Source organism: Ipomoea triloba, chromosome 12 (genome assembly GCF_003576645.1).
Source record: "Ipomoea triloba cultivar NCNSP0323 chromosome 12, ASM357664v1".
Lineage (NCBI taxonomy): Eukaryota > Viridiplantae > Streptophyta > Magnoliopsida > Solanales > Convolvulaceae > Ipomoea > Ipomoea triloba.
Window position 1 is genome coordinate 26,736,488 of NC_044927.1, and position 24,664 is coordinate 26,761,151.

The 24,664-nt window shown below is 35.1% G+C and overlaps 2 protein-coding genes and 1 long non-coding RNA gene across 5 annotated transcripts in view; 2 read left to right on the top strand and 1 right to left on the bottom strand.

Annotated features, from left to right (window-relative positions):
- Positions 1–1,168: 1,168 nt before the first annotated feature.
- On the top strand, positions 1,169–9,226 carry LOC116000451. Its single transcript, XR_004094107.1, has 4 exons — positions 1,169–1,245; positions 1,412–1,500; positions 4,708–4,928; positions 8,958–9,226. It is a non-coding gene; the product is annotated as an uncharacterized LOC116000451 (long non-coding RNA).
- Positions 9,227–9,452: 226 nt separating this feature from the next.
- Positions 9,453–15,227, bottom strand: LOC115998334 (protein COFACTOR ASSEMBLY OF COMPLEX C SUBUNIT B CCB2, chloroplastic-like). 2 transcript variants are annotated; one of them, XM_031237875.1, is made up of 7 exons: positions 14,909–15,223; positions 14,693–14,811; positions 14,466–14,537; positions 13,849–13,992; positions 13,570–13,723; positions 13,051–13,245; positions 9,459–10,260 (listed from the first exon to the last, which is right to left on the bottom strand). In XM_031237875.1, exons 1-7 carry the CDS (start codon positions 15,111–15,113, stop codon positions 10,223–10,225), a joined length of 927 nt encoding a protein of 308 aa, XP_031093735.1. In that variant the 5' UTR covers positions 15,114–15,223; the 3' UTR covers positions 9,459–10,222. The 2 variants fall into 2 exon arrangements, with proteins under 2 accessions (XP_031093736.1, XP_031093735.1); XM_031237876.1 differs by lacking the exon at positions 13,849–13,992 and having other exon boundaries at positions 9,453–10,260; positions 14,909–15,227.
- A 6,245-nt stretch (positions 15,228–21,472) lies between these two features.
- LOC115999162 (probable transcriptional regulator SLK2) overlaps positions 21,473–24,664 on the top strand; it is an 8,221-nt gene continuing 5,029 nt past the window's right edge. The window contains exons 1-3 of one of the 2 annotated variants that reach the window (XM_031238954.1): positions 21,473–21,531; positions 22,413–23,395; positions 23,496–23,627. In XM_031238954.1, coding sequence (XP_031094814.1) covers positions 22,481–23,395; positions 23,496–23,627 — 1,047 coding nt within the window. In that variant the 5' untranslated portion in view covers positions 21,473–21,531; positions 22,413–22,480. Of the gene's footprint in view, positions 21,532–22,238; positions 23,396–23,495; positions 23,628–24,664 lie in introns of both variants that reach the window. The other variant, XM_031238955.1, reaches the window with a different exon arrangement.

A 24,664-nucleotide genomic window follows, 5' to 3' on the forward strand; every position in this document is an offset into this window, starting at 1 on the left:
AGAAGTGGAGTGGCGTGTTTGGTCCCCGATGTTAGGTTTCCGTCTCAACTTGACGAAAAATCCAAAAATCATATATTATTTGAGGGGTAAAATAGAAAATTCACATATTATTCTCTCTTTTTTTCTTCTTTTTTTTTTAATATTGAAACCACTTTTGTAACATTATTTTCTACTTCTCAGTCTCATATTTCAAGGTTCATCAACTCTAAAATAATTTTAATAGTACCCGTATGACTTGTTAGGAACATGAGTATCGTATTAAGGAACCTGAGACTCAGTACAAACAAAGGAACACACCGTTTTCAAGCATGTGAAACACACTATTTTAAAAGATTTTAATTTTCCTTACTAACCAACAAAGGTAATCAAATCATAACTTTTAAAATAAAAGATGTCAAATTTCTTTATAATAAATCACCAAAGGAGTACCTTGAAATTCTCATGTAATTGTGGAAAACTATCACGTTTCACCTCACAATTTGTGCATCGTAGGTTGTACCTTCTGCTTGGATAATTTTCTGTTCAAAACTTTGTAATGATTTTACCCTAATGGTGTTGACCCTTTTGTCTAAGTCTTAGGTGCCCCGTGCCCGTCAATTGGGCTAGTCTTCAATTTAAGGCCCATATAGAAGTTTGAATTTTCTTCATATTATCGTTACGTACGTTTTGGTTGGAATTGGATTTCTTTTTATCTTTCTTGTTTAAAAATAAAAATTTGCAGTGAATATTCGAATGTATGCATGAATAAATTACGTCATCTTAATCAACAAAATAAAAAAACATAATGAGATAAATCAACTTAGGTTATATGGACTTAAATTAAAAAAACAAAAATCTTATACTGAAAATACAACTTAAAACTTTGTGATTTATCAAGCCAACAACTTTACCAATTGAGGTTGTTTTCATTGGAAGGGTTTGCTTCTTGATTGTCGGTTATCATTTGCGAAAAGATGTGTCCTTTCTCATACATTTCAAATAATTATTTGGTTGGTAAGGAAGTTAGGTGGGGTGGTTACTTCGTAGAAAGTTTATAACGAAATTTCTCTTAAATTTCACAGACTTTTCATGTGAAGTTTCTCTGGTCATACTCTCGTTACTACACATATATATGCGCAAACTTCCGATCCAAACCAAATTAAACGTAATAATGCTCATCATTTCGACCCCGGAACGGCGTCGGCGTCGGTGTCGGCGTCATATCCACCACCGTAACTCAGCTCGCTCGCCGTCATCCACCGCTAGGTTGTGCCTTAAGTCTTCCTTTTAACCGTTGACTTATTATTCTCTTCTCTCTCTCTCTCTCTATTTAATCTCCGGTTTTGTTATTGAATGTCTTCCGGCATGCTTTCTGTGTTGATTGATGATAGATTTTGTTTTAATGATTGATTTGTGTGCATGGTTAATGAAGATCTGGTGAAGCAGGAAAGCCAGCAGCTAGGCAAGCAATAATAATAGAAGTGCTATTACCAGGTTCAAGAACAGTAGCATATATTTAAGGTAAGCTATAGCTTAGCTTCCTAGCTCCTTTTTTAGTCTGTTTGCATATCACATTTTTTGCCTTTCAATTGTTTCTCAGTTTTATAATTTAGTTTGTTATTATCAATTCTTTTATAAATTTAGTCTTTCAAGAATAGTGACCAAATTAACAACATTTTAAACAACTAGAAATTTGAATTTCTAAAAATTAATATTGAAAAACTATTTCAATTACATAATAAGTACTCCGGAACAATTAAAAGACCAAACATATAACTTTTACCCCACATATATATAATCAGCACCAAACGGAGAAGGAATAAATTGTAAGAAGAAGAAGAAGAAAAAAAGGTGGAAAACAAAAACGAAAAAGACTCTGAAGCTGTGAAATCTGACCGAATAACAAAAATAGAATAAACTAGACATTCACTAAAATTCCCCCAAGATGTAGTACATGGCTAAATAGTTCAATATAATTATACGTCCAATCTATGTCCGCAGTCTTGAAACTCGATGCACGCCTTGAGCTCACTGCCCAAATTAGTGTGTCATCCACTCATCCAAGTCTTGAAACTCTTTATTAATGCCATCCAAACTAGGCAGTTTTAACCCAAAAATGTACCTAGTAAAACACATATACGGGAACATTCAATATATATGTATAAAAGATTTAATCAAATCAACACCAAACAGAGTAGCAATAAATGTCAAGAAGAAAAACAAAAAGATGGAAAACAATCTGAAGCGGCTGTGATCTCACCGAAAATTGCTTCTTGCGGGGCTGTGCTGGCATCATTAAGGAGAGAAGAATTAGAGTCTCCTGCGGATTCTAAAATGGAATACTGAGATGTTTCGGGTTGCCCCGCTACGAATGTTTCTCCAAATCCTTGATTCTGTTGAGCATATAAAATATAAACATAAATATGTTTGTCTAACTATAAATTTAGAATTTTAGTTGAAATATAGCATATGTTTCAACTGTTACTTTCTTATATATATCCTATATATGTAAGACGAAAGTAATTTAAAAATTAAAGTACTAGTAAGACAATAATACCTGCTGATTATTACTATTATTATTATTATTATATATAATTAAATCAGTGCTAGTGAAATGTTGTCCAACATTGTTGTTGAGTGGGGAATATATTGGATGGTATGTTGTTGGCGTGGGTGCTACAGCATTAGCCTGATCAAACCAAGCCATTGTTGGGTCGTAGTTGCCTGCTGCCACAACGTTAATGTAAGGATTATATTAATCTAATGCATGTAATAACAACATCAAACACAGAAGCTAGGAATTGAAGGAACAAATTAAAAATAAATTAATTAATTAAATGGAAAACAATGCAAAATGGAAAAACGTCTCACAGTAATTAATTCCTTGCGGGGTGTCATAATTAGAGTATCCGCCGGATTCTAAAATCGGAAGCAACTGCACACATGTTTCCGGTTGCCGGTATCCCAATAATGTTTCTCCATTTCCTTGTTCCTATGTATGTAATAATAGGAAATTAAGCTAAGGCAATTTAAGAGAAGGTACTTCTATTCAAGAGAAGTGAACAATATAATATTATTTATATATGTGTGTGTGGGGGGGGGGGGCTGATTCAAGTGTAGTAGGCTCCTCTCGTGAAGACGTGTGGCCATGCAACACCAATTGATGGTACCAGTGGTGACATTTTAGTAATTTCAATGGTATGTTTGGTGGTGCTTTAAGTCCAATGCACCATCAAGCATTCCTGTGTGCACCACATATCAGCCCGTAGTGCTGCACATATATCAGCATTTTGCAGTGCACCACAGACCACTCCTAAGTGCACCATAGACGACTGCATGTCCAATTGTCTATGCACGGAAAGAGGCTGCTACACCTAATCAAGATTATATATATATATTGCAAAAGGATGGTAATACCTGATGATTATTATTGTAAAATGACGGATTCATAAAGTTATTAGTGAGACGTCCAACATTGTTGTCATCAAACGCCGCGGCCTGTGCTGGATATATTGTTAACAGCGTTGCTTCTCCTACAACAACATTATTGATGTTGTTGTTGATAGAAGTAGCAGTAGAGCAGTAAGAACTGGAAAAACCCTGTAGTGTTGACTGCAGATTATCTTCCTGGCAAAACATTAATGGAATTGACTCATCTTGCTCCTTCGTCGACAAAGGTACACCCTTAGATGAAGCACTACGGTTGCCACTTTTGGGCTCTGCCAATAGTTGGGAATGTTTGATATACTCATGCCTCTCCCTAATACACTCATGGTCACGATTCCATATCCCAAGTTTATTCATCCTTGGCCTTTTGGTTTTGCTATATAAGAATCCTCGAAGCTTCTGCAAATTCATTTCCAAACATAAAGTATGTTAAATAGGTAGGTTGGTGTTTTTGGGTTTGATTTAATTTGCACTCTCTCCTGCACTCAAGAAAGTAACTCAGAACAATTTTTAAGAATAGTACTCCTGGGAGAAATACGGAGTAAGAAATTAAACCATCACATCTTTACATCTATAAAAATTTGACCATCTATCATGAACTTCACTATATAAATTTGAACCCTAAATTATGAAAATATCTCACTTTTTTGTTTAGTTTGATATGATCTGTCCATTTTTTTTTTTTAAATGTAAGGCTTAAATTGGTTTTATTTCTCTCCATATATATATATATATATATATATATATATATATATATATATATATATATATATATATATATATATATATATATGTATGTACATATGTATGTATATATACATACATATATATGCATATATACACATACATGCATACATATATACATACATACATATATGCATATATATATATATATATATATATATATATATATATATATATATATATAAATGGAAAATAAAGATATATACACAATAGTGGATTATATTATGAATTACTTGCAAATGGCTGGCAACGTGTTGCCTGGTTAATTTCTGCACATTCATGCCCTTCAAAATATCACTAGTCCTTTCATCATTCATCATCACATCCAAAATTTTGCTTGGCACAACATCTCCTTCTGCGTGTAAGAAAATTTTGCAATGCATTAAAATAAAAATTTAAACAAAAGGGGGGGGGGGGGGGAGTAGAAGAAAAGTGTGGGAAGAATCTGACTGTTATCGCTTCCTCGAAACATAATGGCATCCAAAAATATCAACTGAAGTGGTAATGTCCAGCTGATCTTCTTCTTCATGGCTGCAGTTCTGTTACTGGACCTTCTGCTCCGACCCGACTGAGATGGATCAGACCCGGCCATCAGCATCAGAGTTCACACTTCACACACTGAAACTCCAAAGGTGACACCGATCTATATAATGAGTGAATGATGAGTGGAGATTAATGGATGAATGAGGTGATGAGTGACAGACAGTATCGACAGTGTGAATTGACTTAATTATCCAACATGTTCCATTTCTTTAAAGGTATGATTTGACTAGTATTACTTTTTTTATTCCTTTTATTTTTCACACAGTAAAATCAAAATACACCACATTACACCCTGTGAAGTCTAAATACATCACAAAATACTTGTCAAAGTATCCCACATTTTTTCATAAAATCTTCTTTTACTCTAAAAATGGCATATCACTAAATTTGTAATTAATCACTATTCACTCTCCATCTATACAAGTATTTGTCATCTTTTAAAACTCAAAAGTGATCCCACTTTCATATCATATAACTTTATAAAAAAATTATTTTTCATTAATAATAATAATATATTTGCAAGTGATGTAATTGCATGAGTCTACTATATTTGCAAAGGATTTGCTTTGACAGAAATCCCAAGTGTCTTATTGTTGAATTTTGGGTTAACGAAACTGTAAAATCTCCACTGTATTGGGACCCTTACTAAGTTCAAAAATGAAAATTACAATGTGGACTACTCTCAAGTTTTACTCTCATTCTTTTTTTTTTTTTTGAGAAAAAGTTTTACTCTCATTCTTAAATTCTTGATATAGATTTTTTTTTTGGGATCCACATGATAATAATAGCCTATCATTGTTTACGACATTAGGGAGTATAATTAACTCTTTCAAAATTACTTCTTTATTTTAAAGGATATTTACGCACGTGCTTATTTGATAAATCTCTATTGTTCTATGTAAATATCAAGTATTTACTAATACGTCAAAAATTATAACTAATAGCGAATGTACAACTTATTTTCTTATACTTATATAACAGGCAGTATTTCAATGACAAGATGCTAGATTCATCTTCTAAAGTATTATCCAACAAATATCATCTATAGCGTTTTAAAAAGTATAGAGGTGCTTAATTTTTGTGGTTGTAGCTAGCTAGGTATTTATAGAGAGAGTTTGGGTTAATAATATATAAAAGCCATATCTCGATGCATGTCTCCCAGACAGGTGATATAAGCCAAATTAAAGTGAAGTAGTGTCTCTACGTATGTACTTCCTGTTAATAGTATGTAACCTTGGTTTGGTATACTAGCTTATAATAATAACTTAGGGTGTGTTTGAAAATCCAGAAAATGATTTCCGATAAATCATTTTACGGGTTTTCTTTGTTTGGGAACGTTTGGAAAATATGGTTAACGGAAAACAACTTTAGTTGACTAAGGAAAATCAAGCTAAAATTTTGGAAGACAACTTATGATTTTTTTTTTCTAAAGTCATTTTCTGGAAATGGTTACACGGATAAATCATGGCGTAGCTGACCGGAAATGGACCAAGGAGGTGGGGAACACAACTGGTTACACACAAAGATAATTAACTTGGGTGGCCTGAATTAACAAAACTCAATAATTAATAAACAAGGATATAGTGAATGGTAAATGGTAAAGTCAAGAATTGTATGCCACGAAGAAAAAATTATATTAATTTTCGGTGTAATGCTATTACAATAGATTGGATGATAAATGATAAGGTAATAAAAATGACGATGATAATGATGTCTTAACAAGACAACTACACTATTATTTATACTCAAGAGCCTCCTAATTGTCACCCTAAAAAGGAGGAGTTGGTTGCAACTACTTGGACCGTGTCTGGTCTCGTGATTGAGCCCCAGCTTGGTGCCGTCGATCGAGGCCGATCACCTAGGTCAAGGCCTTGGGCCGAAGCCCAGGTCGAGGCCGAGGCCTAGGTCAAAACCTTGGGCCGAGGCCTAGGTCAAGCCCGGGCTTGGCCTACGCGGCCAGGGGTTAAGCGCGGGGCTCCACCCCGGGGCCCCGGATCCAAACGAACCCATCTTGCTTCTTCGCTTCATCGGGTTGTTTGTTCCGAGTCCATCTCCAATATATCTATTACTGAAAAACTAGGAGTTACTAGTTTATTTTGAAAGCTATTTAAAATTAACTATTATTTTAAACTCATCATATTTTACTAAACAGTATTTATAACTTAAAATAAGCTATAATGTAAAATGTCTACTTCAACTGTATATATTGCCATTTTATTAGAATTTCTCGATCTACTGTTTTTCATTTTTACCTTAACTTGTTGCCCAAGCTATATATTTGTCTTTTTAACTATTTTTGTATTTATTTTTCTTCCTCCAATAAACACATATATAGTAGCCACAAACAAGGAAGAATTGGTCGTCATTGCGACAACGACTAATGCACCTTAGAATTTCTCCAACAATAATATTTACATATATATGGAACATTATATTACTGTATTAGCTAAATTTTATGAGTTTCCTTTTTATTTAACAAAAGAAAAATCTTTATATCTATGTACTGAATACTGATACATATACGTATGTACTAGTTAGCTTGCTGGTGTGTATATATATGTGTGTGTTTAAAAGAGTGACAAATTCAGATAATCTGAATAGAGTTTTTACATAGAAGAATTCAATGAGAGAGAGAGACCTAATGGATTCTGTCGGAATTGAAGAAAGAGGTGAGAGAAAGTGAGAGTGAAAGTATAATCTAATTTTGGGAGTAGTATCAAATAGGCCCCTAAAATTATTTAAAAAGTTAATTAGATCCTTAAACTTTCAAAGATTATAATTAAGCCCTTAAACATATTATTTTAGAGCATTGATGACTAAAAATCGATTAGTGATCTGTAATTATAGGTCACTAAGGTTCCGGCGAACCTCCAACGCAATTCCAATCATATTTCAAAAAAAATACTGCCGAAACGATCGCCGGTGTCGTTTGGTCGCCTTCTCCGGCGAAGGAGAAGGCAGACGGCCAACTGATTAAATGGATATGGATTCCGGCTGGCACGTGCTCTGGAATTTCAGCATGAAGTTCCACAGTATCTTATCGATTATGAGCAGTGATGCATGACACTATAGATATGATGTAAACATATTAACCTACTGATTTGATAAGTTATGATACAAAGGATTCTCCTTATTTATAATTCAAATTAAATTTCTAATGCTAATATATATATATATATATATATATATATATATATATATATATATATAGTTTTAAATAATTACATATATCTTTACATGGCCTTAATTGTTTTGCAAAGTTGCCTTTTTTGTTGTTCCCAGTGAATAATAATATATTGAACATTGTTATTATTAGCTGAATTCTATTACAAAAGGGTCCATGTTAGGGGGATTGTACGTCAACAAATTAAACAAAACTGAGAATAGATATATGAAGAGATATGCAATGGATTCCCTGATAATGACTGATCCTACAAATGCGTCTCATGTGTTAAGGATCAAGGGTTTCAAACTCCACAAAACAAAAGTCTTCAATTCCTATTTAAAGGGGCCATGTGATTTATTTTTGGACATACTTTGTGTAATTAAGGTAAAAAGAAAATGATTAATAATCTAATCTAAATAAAAACATGATAAGTCTTAATCCATGATTTTTTTCTGTTAATTTTTTATGCATTATGTTATATTATATAATCTTTTGGATAAAAATATCCCTACCGTTATAATTTATGTTATCTCTTTCAATTATTATTACCATGCATATGCTTAGATGTGCACATTTCGAGCTCCTTTAATTAATTTGATGCCACCAATATCCTGTTCTATTATGATTCACCTGAATTTGACACAAGAAAAGGTAACTGTTTAATATAGTTAGTTATTTTTTAGATTTTTTAATGTTTTCTTTATTCATTGTATTCTGCTTCTTGAGTGTATATTTTTCTACGACTATAACTTTAATTTGTTTTTAGTCTGTCATTTAAACAAGAAGAGTATCCTGCCAGTGTATATATTTGAGATTTTTTGAATATTTTCCTTATTTGTTGTAATCTGTTAGATTTACTATTTTTTTAAAAAAATTCTAATTTCTATTTCTTTGAATACTACTAACTCTATTAGAATGCAGTATCTGTTCATAACTACTTTCTCAACCTACTGAAGTACAAAGAGTCAATATCGCCTCCATTGATATTCGAACTCACCCCTTTCATATGAGAGTGCACCCGGGTATCACTAGACCCCAAGATCTTGGCATCACATACTAATATTATGTTTTTTTTTAGGATTTCATTGGAAAGGATATGATGAAGATTTTGAGATGATTGAAGAATCTGGAAGGAAGTAAGGCAAAGGTGCTGTTGTAGGTGTAAAGATGTGTCTTATGGATGACTTGAATAAAATTAAAGTTCCTAAGAAATTTAAAACTGATCTGATAATAAAGAAAGAAAATCATTAATTTTGGTGTTTTGTTTTCTTACGTTGTATACTTTATTAGTATTGGACTGCTTATGTTTTTTGTTCTTGATTTGTTCCAGACTATGATATTTTTCGACTTCTTATTTGAAAGCAGTAGTATATGGAAGTTTTTTTTACCTATGTTGCAGTTCAAATATAATCAAATTCTGTTTTGAATATATTTAATAATTGCTTATAACATTATATTATCTATATTTTTTAAACAGTTTATATAGTTCAACTACACTTATTGAATATACCAAAAAGAGGTTTAAACATACCTGGAATTGTTGAGCATATATATAATATATAAACATAAATTAGCAATTCAATTACTAGTTAGGCTTTTAGTTGAGATGAAGCATGCTTCTGTTTCTAAAATAAAGGATGTATTTTTTATTTTGAATACGGGGGATACCCGGGACGGAGACAAAAACAAGAAGGAACTACTCCGTCTCAAGGATGAGGCGCACACTAGTCGTGCCCATTGCATCATTGTGCACAAACTGCACGCAGCTAGGAGGTGGAGTGTTATACTTCACCCAAACCTCATTCCCCTTAATTGCCAAAGAAGCCAAAAAGTTCGCAACCATGTTTTGTTCGCGGTAGATATGAACAAGTCTTCTAAAGTGAGAACTCTCCAGAAGTCTCTTGCACTACTCCATGCTTCTGCATTCTTGCCTTTCTCTCCATCTTCTGTCATTAATTGCTTTGGCTAACTCTTCTCAATCGGTATGGATTTTCAGATTCTCAATACATTTGTTGTGAACCCATTCAAGACCCATCTCCAGAGCTTTAGTCTTGGCTTGCATTGCATTAGAAGCAACAAACTAAAGGGTGCATCCCGCAATCCACGTACCATGCCTTATCCCTAAGGATTGCACCTCTATCAGTAGTGTTCAGTTCAAATACCATGCTTATCCACGTACAAATACTTTTAGCTTCCAGATTAGTTTCCAATCTCTATCAGTAGTGTTCAGTAGTGTTCAGTTCAAATACCATGCTTATCCACACCGTTGCCTCATACGCTGAAGTATCAGAGAAATCCACAGCTACTTCCATGTGTAATTGAGTTCCATTAGATGTGGTGTTGCTAGGGGGCATGTTGCTGCTGTTTCCCTTCGGAGTCAACTTACAAAGGTTTCAATTCATCAATCAGTTTATTCAATTTATTGCCTAGATTCATGAATCCAGTTAGATTATATTGAATAGAATTTGAGTTGTTTTTCCTGATTCTGGTATGAAATATATATTGCTTACATTGAAATATATAAGCTCCAAATTCATACTTGAACTTGGGGAAAAAAAAAAAAAAAAAAAAAGCAATTAGCATTTTTTGTAGGTTGACAACAAGTTTGTGCTGATTAGAATGTCATGTGTAATTTTTTTTTTATTATTATTATCCTACTAAACATTTGACTCTTAAAAAAAAAAAAACAAATCACATGATGACACCTTAATATGGGAAATGCTAATTGCTTAGTAGATTTTTTTGCTTTTTTTTTAGGGTCAAGTGCTTAGTAGGATAATAATAATAATAAACAAAATAGAAAATAAGAAAATACACATGACATCCTAATCAGCACAAACTTATTGTTAACCTACTAAAAATGCTAACTGCACCTTTTTTCCAGGTTCATGGATGAATTTGGAGCTTATTCGAGTTCGGTGGCTTAATTGCTATCCCGAAAATAGTTCAGTTGCCTATTTGTACATTTTTCCAAAAATTAATATATATTGATTACAATTAACATTAATTATATAAAAATGAAATTTCAGTTAATAAGAGATATCACAGTTTAAATTATTAATATATAATATTGAATTGAATATGTAAATATTATTTATTAATTTCTCTTTATATTTGAATTCTATTGAAGTATTAAAATTAATTCTATTATATTACATGAATTTCTAATTTGACAGATATATAAATTCTATTATTGAAGTATATTACTCCGTAATTATTATCAAAGTCATTTTTTAATAGAATAGATTCTGGATTATTTAGAATTAGGGAGAATAGTTCTCTTAAATGTTTATGTTTAGTTAAAACTTTCAAGAATGGGTAGTATTTGAGATTAAAAAATAAATATGAAAATGAAAAATTAGGAGATCATGTAATTAAAAATAAAATTATGTCAGGAACTAATTTTGGTAATCCAGTTTTGATTCCAAATTGACATTGATGCCTTCATATCCTCGGCTGCCATTTAAACTTCAAATAAGACCATTCGCTAATGTTGTCTTACGCAATGATAATAAATAAAAACTAAGGTAGTCGGATTACTTTTGAAGAAACTTATTTTTGTACATGGATGGTAACTATGTGGCTCTATCTAGAGTTATCAATCGTAATGGTCTTAAAATTGTTTTTTTTAGACCAAAAAAAAAAAAAGGAGGTTTCTTTTTCAACCACAAATGTTGTGCATAAAGAACTTCTTAACAATTTGTAAATTTTAGTATAAATGTTTACTCTTTTAATTAAATTTATATTAACAATATTTAAATTAAATTGTAATATATGAATCGCATATATGTTTATATAAGCTGTGTATTTATCAATAAATAATATTATGATAATATAGTCGCGACGTGAGAGCGGTGCGGCCTCGCGGGCGGCGGGGGGTGTCGGCGACGGTGCTCCTCGGCAGCGGTCGCCGGTTGACTCTCGGCGGCCGACGTTGGCGAACCTCGGCGAGTCGGTGGTGGTCCACGGCGGCGAAGCACGGCGGTGCGGTGGACCTCGGTGGTGTTCCTCCCTTTTTCTCGGCCGAGGTTGGTGTCGGGCTTCCGACCGCACGATGTCGCGGAGGTGTTGGGGGCGATGGTCGGCGGCGGTGCTCTCTCTCTCGGCCGGAATTTTTGGGGAGTGTTGGTGTGAAAGTCCAAATGTAAAGTTAAAGGGGGTTATATAGGAGGAGGGGGAGAAGAAAAGAGGGGAAAAGTGGATGGCATTTTGAAAAAAATTGAATTTTTATGGGAAAGACGAAAAGTGAAAGGTGAGAATGTGATAGTGATGGTTGAGTGTAGAAGGGTGAACGTTGATGGTGATGTAGGGGTGAAAGGATGGTGACAAGATCATTTATAGGGGTTAGGGTGGAAGAATTGTGGTAGGAAAAGACTTGTAAGGGATAAGGATGGCTTTAAATTTCGAAATTCATCTGTGTGTGCACTTCTATTGCGATAAAACTTATGTTTGACCGAGGACTTTTGGAGAATTATTTTTAACTAAGGGTGTGGGTAATATTTCGTACGTAACTGTGGGGGTGGTACGGCGTTCATGCGGCGCAATTTTACGAGTTTACTCTCTTTCGCTGACGACTTCTCGCAGCTCAGAGAGTGGGGGACTGATGATGGATAAATCATACCCGGACCCGCCACGGAGTTAGCACGGAGCACAGGTCAGGAGTCACTCAACCCGGGAGCACGACCCGGGTCCTTTCGGCCCAGGGCCGACCTCTGGAGGTCCTCGAGGCCAAGCTCTGGGCTCGGCCCAGGACTCCCGGGTCGTGGTTTGACGCGGTCTTTCCGGCGTAGGAGGCGGTCCAGGCCCGCTCGAGGGGTTTTCTCCGGGTGGTTAGGCCCACAACTAGTATATAAACATGCAATGTTGTCCAAACAAGACATCTTCTTCATACTTTGTCCTAACGACATTCTTGTCCTATTATTACACAATCTTGTAATAGCTTTATCATTTATTCAATATATAAAATACCTCCGCGGTACACTTTGATCCGTTTGTCATACCCCCTATAATCTTTTCAGGTTTATTGATTCGGGCTACCCGGGTTAATTAAATCCATCATCAACATATATTGCATATTTCATATTTGCAACCAAGAATTAACGTATATAATCATACAAGACAGCCAGACAGGTATACAAAGAAGCATTACAAATCTGAAAAAATGCAGTTACCTCTAAATTTGCCCGCAACTGCTCTGATCCAGGCTCTGTCTTTACTATCATAAGCATAACTGTTGCCAGAAGCCACCAGGACAAAACCCTCATTCTTTGGTGTGTTCTCCTTGTAACTTGGGTCAGGAGACCGCAGCAGCGGCTGTACGAGGAGAGAACGAGTCCCCTTTGGAAGCAGCTCCTTGAGTTGAGAATCTGAATATAAGACATTCGTTTAACTGATTGCAGCTCCAGATACGATAAATTTTGTGTCTTCAAATGGACAAAGACTGTGCAACTCAAGGACGAGAATGCAAATGTTATATTGTGGGAAATCAAGGACCAACTATACACCATCCAAGTTTAAGGTTAAATATATTTGATAAGTCGGTGACTGTCAAAGGACAGTTGCAACTTGCAAGGACATAACCAGTGGGACTGATATAATGATTTACCCAGAAATCTGAAAACTTTAGCAACAAAAAGAGGTAATAGTCAAACACTTTCCACAACGGGTAATAGTAGTAAGACAACGCATACCTGTAGCTTGAGGAAAATAGAGTGTGTCCTTCAAATTCAATAGACCAAGTTGCTGAATCTGTTTCTCAAACCAATTACATACATCGGCTTTTGATACATCTTGAGGAGTTGTCCAGTAGCCTCGCACACACAGTGCATCTTGAGTTGAGATAAGCTACAAAATGAAATAGTGGGAAAATCAAATGGCATAAATAACTAGCAAAGGATACTGAAACCCCCTATGTAATGGTATTAAGACCATCATCCCATATCTATTCAAATGTTGAGTCCACAATATACCACTGATATGGTGTTTGTATTGCGCAACAGAACATATGATCCCCAAGCCAAATCCTCCTTCAGAGTATCCGGAACATTTTGTGACATGACAAAGGTTTGGTCAGCACCATCAGGAACATTTCTTTCGTTAACTAGAACAGCCCCCTACAGTTGACGGAATAACAGAAGTTCTGATACTTTAGTTAACATTAGATGTAACCTTCTCTAGTTCTGTACTATGCAAAAATGGAAAAATGTGCTTTAACTTCTAATCTACGGTACCCTCAAGAAAGATGGCTGAATAGTGAATACACAACTTATCAACAGGAATGTTACAACATTCTTATATGCCCATCAGACTATACCCTTAAAAACACAAACAGAAAAGCACAAGCATTTAACTAGCAAGCAACTATGGCCTGTATTTTCAATAAAGACATTTATCCTGCATCAAACTATCAAGTTCGAAGCGTTGATAGCTAAAAAGCAAACTTCTATCTAGTGCACTGGCTGAGCATACTGCATATTACATTACAAAATCATAAAAGAAACAAAATAACTCCAATAATGCCTATCGAAATAAACACGAAATTAAACTCCAATAGTTTCAATAAAGGAAATGAGAAACTTGAAATCACCTTAAGAAATCTCCCAAGGTAGGGGACTACTACAGAGAAGGCAGCAAGAAAAAGGCCTAACACCTCTGTTCTCTACACAATACAGGGAAAAATGAAGTTAAAATTGTGAAATTATTCAAATCGTGATTATAAGAAACCAAACCAATGTGCATATATATAAATATATTTCTTCCAAAATATCATAAATATATTGCTGGTACCATTGTATAAAGGTTTCAAGCTCTCACCAGCTGGGCTGCAGTGATGGTTGATGAATCCGAGCCTGCAAAGTGATTCAACAATAACAACGAACCAAATGCGTACCCTATATATCTCGGTAAATACGATTCATCCAATCCAGGTATTCCTTTTTCCAGAAATTAAGCAAACATTACTGCATTCAGATACGCAGGTATACATATCAATTCGATATAAGATTATAAGGTGTCTGTATATGTACATACCGAGAGTGAAACGAAGAACCGAGAGGTTAAGCTGTTGCTGTTCAATTTTAGTGCTCCCAGAAGAGCTGTCTGTACCGTTACAACAAATCTTCCGGGACAATTTCCGGATCCCGGAGCGGAAAATTTCCGGTGGAATCTGAGATTTGGCCCGGCTTCTCGACAGGAACGGCACCAACAAAGCGAGTGAGACGGATCCGCTGCTCATTTTCGCTTGCAGCTTTCTCTGGTGATGGATAATACTTCTGGAACTCTTGGTGCTTCTGCTCTCACCGGCGACAGGTTATCCGTGCATCGGGAAATCCACGCGCCAATAGCGAGCGTCACATTTCAAATTCAATAACTTTTTAAAATACAATATTTATTCTTTTTTTTTTTTTGTGTGTAAGTAATTTCTTTTCTATATACAGAGTAATATTTATTGTTGTTATAATTTTATCTTTAATGTTTGATCACATGAAAATTAACTTGCAAACTACACGCTCTTTACAAGGGCTCAACTGAGTGAATCAGAATCATGCATCACCCACTCAATATTTATGTGTATCTGATATACATGCGTACCCCGATGTATATATATGTGTTTTATGTTGCGAGTTTTTGTGTTTTATAAAATTTTGTATTTCAAGAATATAAATTTTGTGCCTGAAACAAATTAATAACTTTGTTATTTTATGAATTTTTATGTTTTGTATTGTGAAATTCGATACCTATGAACACAAATTATGTACCTAAATCATATATGAAAAATAAGTAAATATATAACATGTGTATGTGTCTTGTTTTGTGTCTTATATTAGGGAAAAAGGGTCAAATACACCCCTAAACATTATACCAAAGTGCAATTAAGCCCTCAAACTTTAAAAATGTTCAATTAAACACATCAACTTATCATTTTGATGCATTTAGATCCAATAGTCGGCCGCCGGCGACCGGAAGGGCAACCATTTTCCGATCGCCGATGCTGCCTGCGTCGCCTNCGTCGCCTTCTTCCTCTGTTGAAAGAGGCGACGTCAGTCGCCTTCTTCCTGTAGAAGGCATCGCCGATCGCCTCCTTCTCCAGGAAGAAGGAGGCTGTTGGCGAGTCGGCGACCTCTCTTTTTTAAAATTTTTTTTTTTAATATTTTTACTGTTCATACGGTGGTGAATGGCGGTCAACCGCCGAAAATGACGATCAAAACTATATAGTTACCGGTAACTTATTGGTTACCTGCTAAGTGGGCTTATTTGATTGATTTTATAAAGTTGATGTGTTTAATTGAACCTTTTTAAAGTTTGAGGACTTAATTGCACTTTGGTATAATGTTTAGGGGTGTATTTGACGCTTTTCCCCTTATATTATGAAATTTTGTACCTTACAAGTATGAAATATGTATCTTGTCGTTTCAATCGAGAATCCATTATAATGCTATGTAAACCCTGGTTCATGATATAAATTGACATAATTTAGTGATACATTCTACAAATAAAAATGCTTTCACTATTAAACATTTTGAATTTAGACACCTTTAACTTAGCATCATTAAGGATGAATGTTATGAAGTTTTAGAAAAGTAAAGAAGTAAAGAAATACTCCGTAATTATTTTCTTTTTTAGAATAATGTGACGGGTTAAACTCATGACCCACAAGTCCTCCCCACATAGGTTTGCAACTTGCCAAATGGCGGGGCATACAAAAGTGAAACTCGACCTTTTACTTAGACCATCTCCAACCAACCCCCAGAACATCAAAATGAGGAAAAAAAAAAATGGTGTTGAACTCCCCCCATTAATGCGGCAATGCAAAAAAAATGGCGTGAGATGAACAGTGCAGCGTCAAATATGGCATTGCACTGTTCATCTCACGCCATTTTGATGTGCTGTTTTTCTTTCAAATTTGCCCCTTATTTTTTATGTTTCTTTTTTTGAAATTTTGTTTTTATGTCTAATTCTTTTCATATTATTAAAAATAAATTACATTATTTGAAAGATCTCATCAAGACGATTAAAGCAAGACTAATATTGAACATAAATTAATTAAAATGAAACTACATCAAGCATAATTTTAACGAAATTAAAGCAAATTACACCTAAATTTACTTTAAACATACTTAAATTCAATAATTTACAAGGTCACCCCATTTCCTCCAAAATTATCAAAATTTTGGTTAAACCACAACTTGATTCTATCCTCCAAATGATTGACGAACTCTCTTTGCATGAATTCGTAGTTGTGTATTTCTGATCCACTCATTGCATGTCTTATTGGATCTATGATGGAATCTGCATCTATGCTCATGATATATTATTGTGGAATAAAATAATATTTACATTATAATTATATTTTATATTAAAATATTTAAAGTTATAATACAAAGTCTTAATTTATGTGAAAACAAATTATTTTAATGAAGAAATGCAAATTAATGCATCATTTTGGTGTAATGAGTTGGAAATGAAAAAATAATAATGTAAAATATACTAAAAATATTTATTTTCGTGTAAAATTTGATACAGAGAGTTGGAGATCCTCGAATGAGGCATGTATTTCACACGTGAGTGTGTCTCTACATGCTTTTGAGTTGCCGGTCCATCCGCATCCATCTTCCACCACATGCTCAGAAATCAGAATGTTGACCTTTGTCAACCCAATCATCCTTGTTATCTTCCGATCCACAACCTGTGAATCACACATTCTTTTTACCAATTACACTATCCTATATTTATACCCATGCGTTTCATGTTTTTGCCCTTTATCACCCGAATAAAATAAACGTGTATATGATGTATTCATTTTACTGCTAAATTAGTAAATTCTTATTAAAGTATTAATTAATTATTAATTTTAAGAGTTGGAGATCTATTTTTTTTCTTACTTTTTCTTTTTTTTTTTTATTATTTATATTCATTGAACAAATGACAATAATATATACACACTCTAGATCAGAATATAAGTAATATATATATATTTTGTAACAAGCATATGTTAATACATTACGACTTAGTTGTTACAATATAAAAATTATTATATCGCGAAATAGTATGTTTTAAGACTATTTTTTTGTGTGGAGCTTCATTTGTAATTCAGTTGAAGCCTACCGCCAAAGAGATGTAGAGGTTGTGGGCAATTTTATGGGAGCATATTTAAAGGGAACATAACAAAGGTGTAACTATATTTGCAAATCTCTTACTACTCTGAAGGTCCAACATTCTTCTTCGTGTATGAAATCTAATATGGATTATTTCCCGGGTATACTTTCCTATACGTTCGCGGCATCTGTTCGGTATTTGGGTTAGGGTCAAGTGTTATTTAGAAATATTTTATTCTCGAATGATTAGAACCGTCACCTATATAAAGGTCCTTCCACACACAATGAGGGGGGTTCTTCTCCTCTACTCTCTCTCTCTCTCTCTATCTCTCTCTCTCTCTCTCTCTCTCTATATATATATATATATATATATATATACACACACACACAATATTGAAAAACAAAGGTCTTTTAAGCCAATTTCTCTCATCTGCTATCCTATTATACATTTATATCTATACATACACTGTATGCACTAAATGAATTTATACTATCAGAATTGGTTTTGTCTAAATATAATAAGGCGTTTAGTAGATGACCAAAAATTTAAATGGTGAAACAATTATTCTTACGTTTAGTGTAATCATTAAGGTATAAAAGTTCAAAATAACTGAGAATTAAATTCCATGATATCATGGAAAGTAAATCCTACCTAGGGGTGAGATTCTTTGTTTCTCACTTCCTCCCATAAATATAAAAAATTTGCCTCTCTCACTATTACACAAAATATTTTTCTAGAAATTTAATTGATAGAAAAATATCAGACCGCCTTTAAATGAATTGTATTAAAAAAAAAAAAAACTATTTTGTTGAGTTCTCCCCTTCTATTAATTTTTTTTTTCGTGTCATTTTTTTTAATACAATAAACTATATTACAACTCCTCACCTATCTTTCAAATTAGAAATACTTGCTTTAAAGTAGTATTGGAATCATTTACATTCTTTATGTCGGATCATTTGTTAAAATAGTCAACCCGGAACGTTTTAAATGTCCATATGATTTATTTAAATGTTCACATGAAACAACTTTAAGCAAATAAAGTATCCATAGCATAGTTTGTTTTTTATTTTTTTTTTCCAAAAAGATTAAATCCCCAATCTCAAAGACCTCTCGCACCCGGACCGGGCATAGCATAGTTTTATTTATTTATTTATTTATTTATATTTGGTGGGTATTGACAAATTATTCCATTTGTCATTTTGACATCCTCAACTTTCTCAATTATAAGTATATTTACCCTCTAAATTAAAATATTATCACATTCGTAAGAAAGTCATATGATCATATCATCGTACTTGCAAATCACAAATTTGTTCTTTGCATTCATGTATTTCAATTTACTTTCAAAATATAACAACGACAAGGTTCCGATTTCAACTCTCCATTGGAATTGTCCATTAACCTTCACTTCTTAGTTTGGGTTAGTAAGCTATGGACAACTTAGGTTGGTTTATCTCGTTGTAATTCATTTTTTGTTAGCTAAAGTCATAATGTAAACTTCATCTCTAGCGTACTTTCAGGTAACCGACATCGAATTTTGATTTAAATCAAAGTAATAACAACAACAACAAAACAACAACATTTAACTTATTAAAAAAAAAAAAAAAAAAAAGTCCCACAAGGTTGATAAGTGTCAAATTTTACCATCTTTATAATACACCTAGATTTTAAAAAATAGTAATAAAGAACGATGTAGAAATAAATATATCAGCTTGCAATTCACATCCATGGTTGGTGTGCATCTAGCTTAAGCATTTTCTTTTTAATATCGTGATATATTAATAAAAAATAGATTTATATTATTTTGTGACAATTTTTAATCCCTCTAAAATGTGGGGAAAAGTTTTTTGTTTTGTGTTACTATATAATCTACAGCAAAATATTATACTATTTTCACATTTCAATTAATATATCTATATCAAATAAATAAAGTAAAACAATGCTTTAAAATTTTCAAGGGAACATGGAGTGAACAACTAATTAAAATGTTGACAATCAATAATTAAAACATTCATAACATAAGATAATAAATTATCAATATTAACGACATTGCAAATTAAATATTAATTAGAAGACGAATTGTTTTAGAATAGTTAGGTATATGATTCCATTCCGTCAACTCGTCAAGCATTTTATATGTTTCGTTATTATATCATATCATTATAATTTCATGTTTAGTACAAAAATTGAGACTGACTAGTCAATTTTATGTTAAATTAATGTTAGACCTGATTTGTAAAATTCATTGGTAAAATAGGGCTACTAATATTTAAAAGATACATATAGTTGCTGCTATTTTAAAAACAATTTTATTGTCACAGGTGTTGAAGGGTCGTCCTTGCTCTTTCAACAACATGAAGCTCGGGGGAACATTCTCGGTGTCAGTAGTGGGACATTCTACTTAAAGATTATATGATGGAGATTCATATTTATATATTAGGTATAGGTATATGTTTGTATTAATTACACACATGATAACTAATAAGGCGAGTTTTTTTTTTTTTTTAATAAAATTTAAGAGTATAGAATGAAAACTCACATCTATAAGGTATTTGCTTGGACTAAAATGTTATGGGTTTAAATATTATGCACGTGATAACTGGTGGAGCGAGTTTGTATTTTAAGATTCGTTGACAGTATATTATATGTATCTGCTGAAATGAATCCATGTGGATTGTTAACATTCATTACACAATAGCATTGTATAGACATCTAATATGAATACACGTGAATTGTAAACATTTTTGACATAATAGCACTATATAGATATCTGCTAGCTAGTATGGATCCACCTGCCCCGTAAACATTCTTTACATAATAACACTGTATAAATATATCCGTTACTATGAATATATGTCGGTTGTAAATAGTCCTTAATTACATAATAGCAGGTGATGCAAGTTTGTATTTTAAGATTCCAGTCGTCATTTTATGTACCCAACCAAACTTCTGGTGTATTTTCAAATATAATTCATTACCATGTCAAATAGCTAATATTTTAATCTAATTTATATAATTACATATATTTATTTTAGTCATTATAATCTCATTGCTCTTTCAAATGAAGTAAAAAAAAAAAGGTGTTTTGAAGCAAAGGAGGCTTGGAGAAGGTTGTAAAAGAGATTTGACTTGGCGGTTCACACTAGATCACGTCGTGATCCAACGGTGAGGCAGGCAGATCAAAGTTCCGTTATCTCACTGTTAGGTCATCACAACCGTACCTCATACTTCACCAAGGAGACCTACCCTGTTACGCTTCTTTCTCTATCCGCAAACAGTCCAATAAGCAGGTGCCACGTACACCGTCAAACCCGACGACCTCGGGTCGCCACCCTTCAATCTACCGCCGTCTACGTAGCCCTATGGGACAGCCGAAACGTGTCCGTATAGCAACCGGCTGTCACCGGTTCCGTAGGGTTAGACACGGCTACAGCCGGTCACTCCCCTCCAATTCCCGCTAGGTATAAAAATCAGCGATCGAGATCTTCCTAGTGTTTCTCCGATTATTTCTTCTCAAAAAAATTCACTTTCGCTCTCTCGCAGTTCGTTGTCTCGAGGTTAGTAGCTCTTCCTCTTCTTCTTCACTCTACCTTCTTTATTTCTAAATTTCAGAATCTTGCTAATTCCATTACTTTCTCTTTTGGGAATTCAAGAATTATCCTCAATATTGAGCTGTAAAGTTGTGTTTTCCCCCCTCTTTATGAAGTTTTTTTTTTCTGTTCATTCTTCCTGCACTTTTTCGATTCATCTCGTACAGTTCAAAAAGAAGCTAGCAAGAATTTAATTCTCGTCTTCTACTAGAGTTCACTCCCGAATATGTGTAAATTGAGCACCTTTTTTTCACTCTAGTGATCCCAATTTTGGCCACTTGGGGTATGCCCGTGAGTGAAAATTTTGATTTGGATACGTTCGAGTTGTTTGTCAAACAAGCTTCTCTTTATCGGTTTTCTCGGGTGTTGGAGTTGCTAATTGGCGAGGGTTTGGGGTAAATCACTACAAAGTTCGATGTTTGTTTGTTAATTTTGTTATGGACAAAATTAGGGCTTTACGGAGAGAAACGCGGGATGGTTATTTTTGGTTGTGATTCAGTGTTGGGGGCTGATTTAATGTTTTCCTTTGGCTATTTAAGCTTTGATTTGTGCTTGATTACTTGTCTTTAATTTTCTGGAGCTGCTCGGGGTTTCTAGCTGTTAATTTTGTGTTTCTAATTTTTAAACCCCCTTTGGCTCATTAGAACTTGAATTTTGTTTCTTGATTTGATCAGTTGGATGTGGCATCTATAATGAGTTGAGTTGATGTGAACCTGATGTTGCATTTGGTGGTCTAGGGGTGTCTGGGTGGGGGGTGGTCTGGAACAGCTTATTAGCTTATTACTGATTGTATTTAAATAGCATTGAAATCAATGGTGTGGTAATTAGTTCAGATTTATGCCCTTTAGGAGAATACAAGAAAGGTCTGGCACTGGAGAGCTATTTGGATCCTGGTCATCAGGGGAATGCCCCAGCAATGGTGCATTCTCGGGTGACGGGAGGTATTGCACAATCTCCTTCTACTTCTGGCATCTTTTTCCAAGGTGATGGGCAGTCACACATTGTTGGCAATGCCCACTTAAGTTCATCTTTTGCAAATTCATCAAATTTAATTCCTGGAAATCCACGGTCAAGTCTGGGTCCTGTGTCTGGAGATACTGTTTTGAATAGTGTGGCAAGTTCAGGTCCAAGTGTTGGGGCAAGTTCATTAGTGACGGATGCGAACTCAGGACTTTCTGCAGGTCCCAATCTTCAAAGAAGTGCTAGCATTAATACAGAATCTTATATGCGTTTGCCTGCGTCACCCATGTCATTCACTTCCAATAATATCAGTATTTCTGGCTCATCTGTTATTGATGGATCCTCAGTTGCTCAGCAAAGCTCAAACCAAGATCCATCCTCTCAACAACTTCAGCAAAGTCAGCAGCATCGAGGAGCATCAAGTGTTACATCCTTACCTAGTTCAAGGATAGGTCAGGTACAACTTCCAAATGGGCAAGGACTAAGAGGTACTGGTTCATTCATTCAAGATCCTAGTATTTCCCAGCTGCAAAAGAGACCGCGCATGGAGATCAAGCAGGAAGATATTCTGCAACAGCAAGTTCTGCAACAACTACTGCAACGACAGGACCCTTTGCACCTACAGAACTCCAATCCTCAATTTCAAGCTTTAATTCAGCAGCAGAGGCTAAGGCAACAGCAGCAACAGCTATTGCAGTCGATGCCAGCTGTGCAGCGAAACCAGTTGTTACAGCAACAACACCAGATGCAGTTGCGACAACAACTTCAACAAGGCATGCAGCCTGCAACTGCTGTGAAAAGACCCTATGATGGTGGTGTCTGCTCTCGGCGGCTAATGAAATACTTGTATCATCAGCGCCAAAGACCTCCCGTAAGTAATTTTTCTTTTTTAAATAATCACTGGCACCCAAGCCTCTAGCCAAAATATCCCGCTGCTCAACTTTTTCTTTAATTTATTATTTTTCCTACAGGAAAATTCAATTGCCTATTGGAGAAAGTTTGTGGCTGAATATTACTCTCCACGTGCAAAGAAGAGGTGGTGCCTATCGATGTATGATAATGTTGGCCATCATTCACTAGGGGTATTTCCCCAAGCATCTATGGTAATTGCTCTAACTTTTATTTTGGATTTTCAGATATCAGTGTTGTAAAAATCAGCCTAGGTGGCCGCTTAGGCGCTAGGCACCCCTAGGCCGATGGGATTTCCTTGGTAGGCAGGTACTATGCGGCCAGCCTACTACACCGCCGACTAGTTGTCGGTCAATTTACTTTGTTTTTTTTTTTTAATGGTTTGTTTCGCTCAAAACGACGTCGTTTTGAGCGAAACAAACCAAATTATTTTTAAAAAACCCTAAATCCGGAAGCATTAACAAGCATGAAAGGGAAGGAGTAAGCCCAAATTTGCAGAATCAAACCTCAATCTCTCCCCATAGTCCTCGTAGCACCGGAGCCAGCCATTCGATCGCCAGATTTGCCGGTAGCTGAATCGCAAATAAACTTCGAGGTTCAACCTCTGTTTGTAGCTTCTGCAGAGGAACAGATTCTCCAGTAGACAGTAGCAGAGCTCGTCATCGTCACTAGCTCCGGTGCTCCGCAACACGCAGCTTGTCCTCTCCAGTTCCCATAGCTCCACTTCCGCAGTTCCGTTGTTTCGCACCTTGCCAGGACCGTGATAGAGAGACTAGATATTCTTCAATGATTGTCTTACTCAGTGAGTTAGTGGCTTAGTGCTTAATGCTTTAAGCATTTAATGCCAGTGTTTATGGGCTCCACGTGGCAATTTCAACTATCCCCAAATGTCTATATATATATATATATATATATATATATAATTTCCTAGGCGGTGACTAGGCGCCCGATGAGCGCCTAGCGGCTTCTACAACCTTGTTAGATACTCCGTATATTAATAACCGTATACTCACAGCTGTCAGATGGTGTGGCCCATTTGTGAAGTAATAAGGATAATAATATACATATGGTTGTATTCCTTCAAACCCCCCCCCCCCCCCCCCCCCCCCCCCCCCCCCCCCCCCCCCCCCCCCCCCCCCCCCCCCCCCCCCCCCCCCCCCCCCCCCCCCCCCCCCCCCCCCCCCCCCCCCCCCCCCCCCCCCCCCCCCCCCCCCCCCCCCCCCCCCCCCCC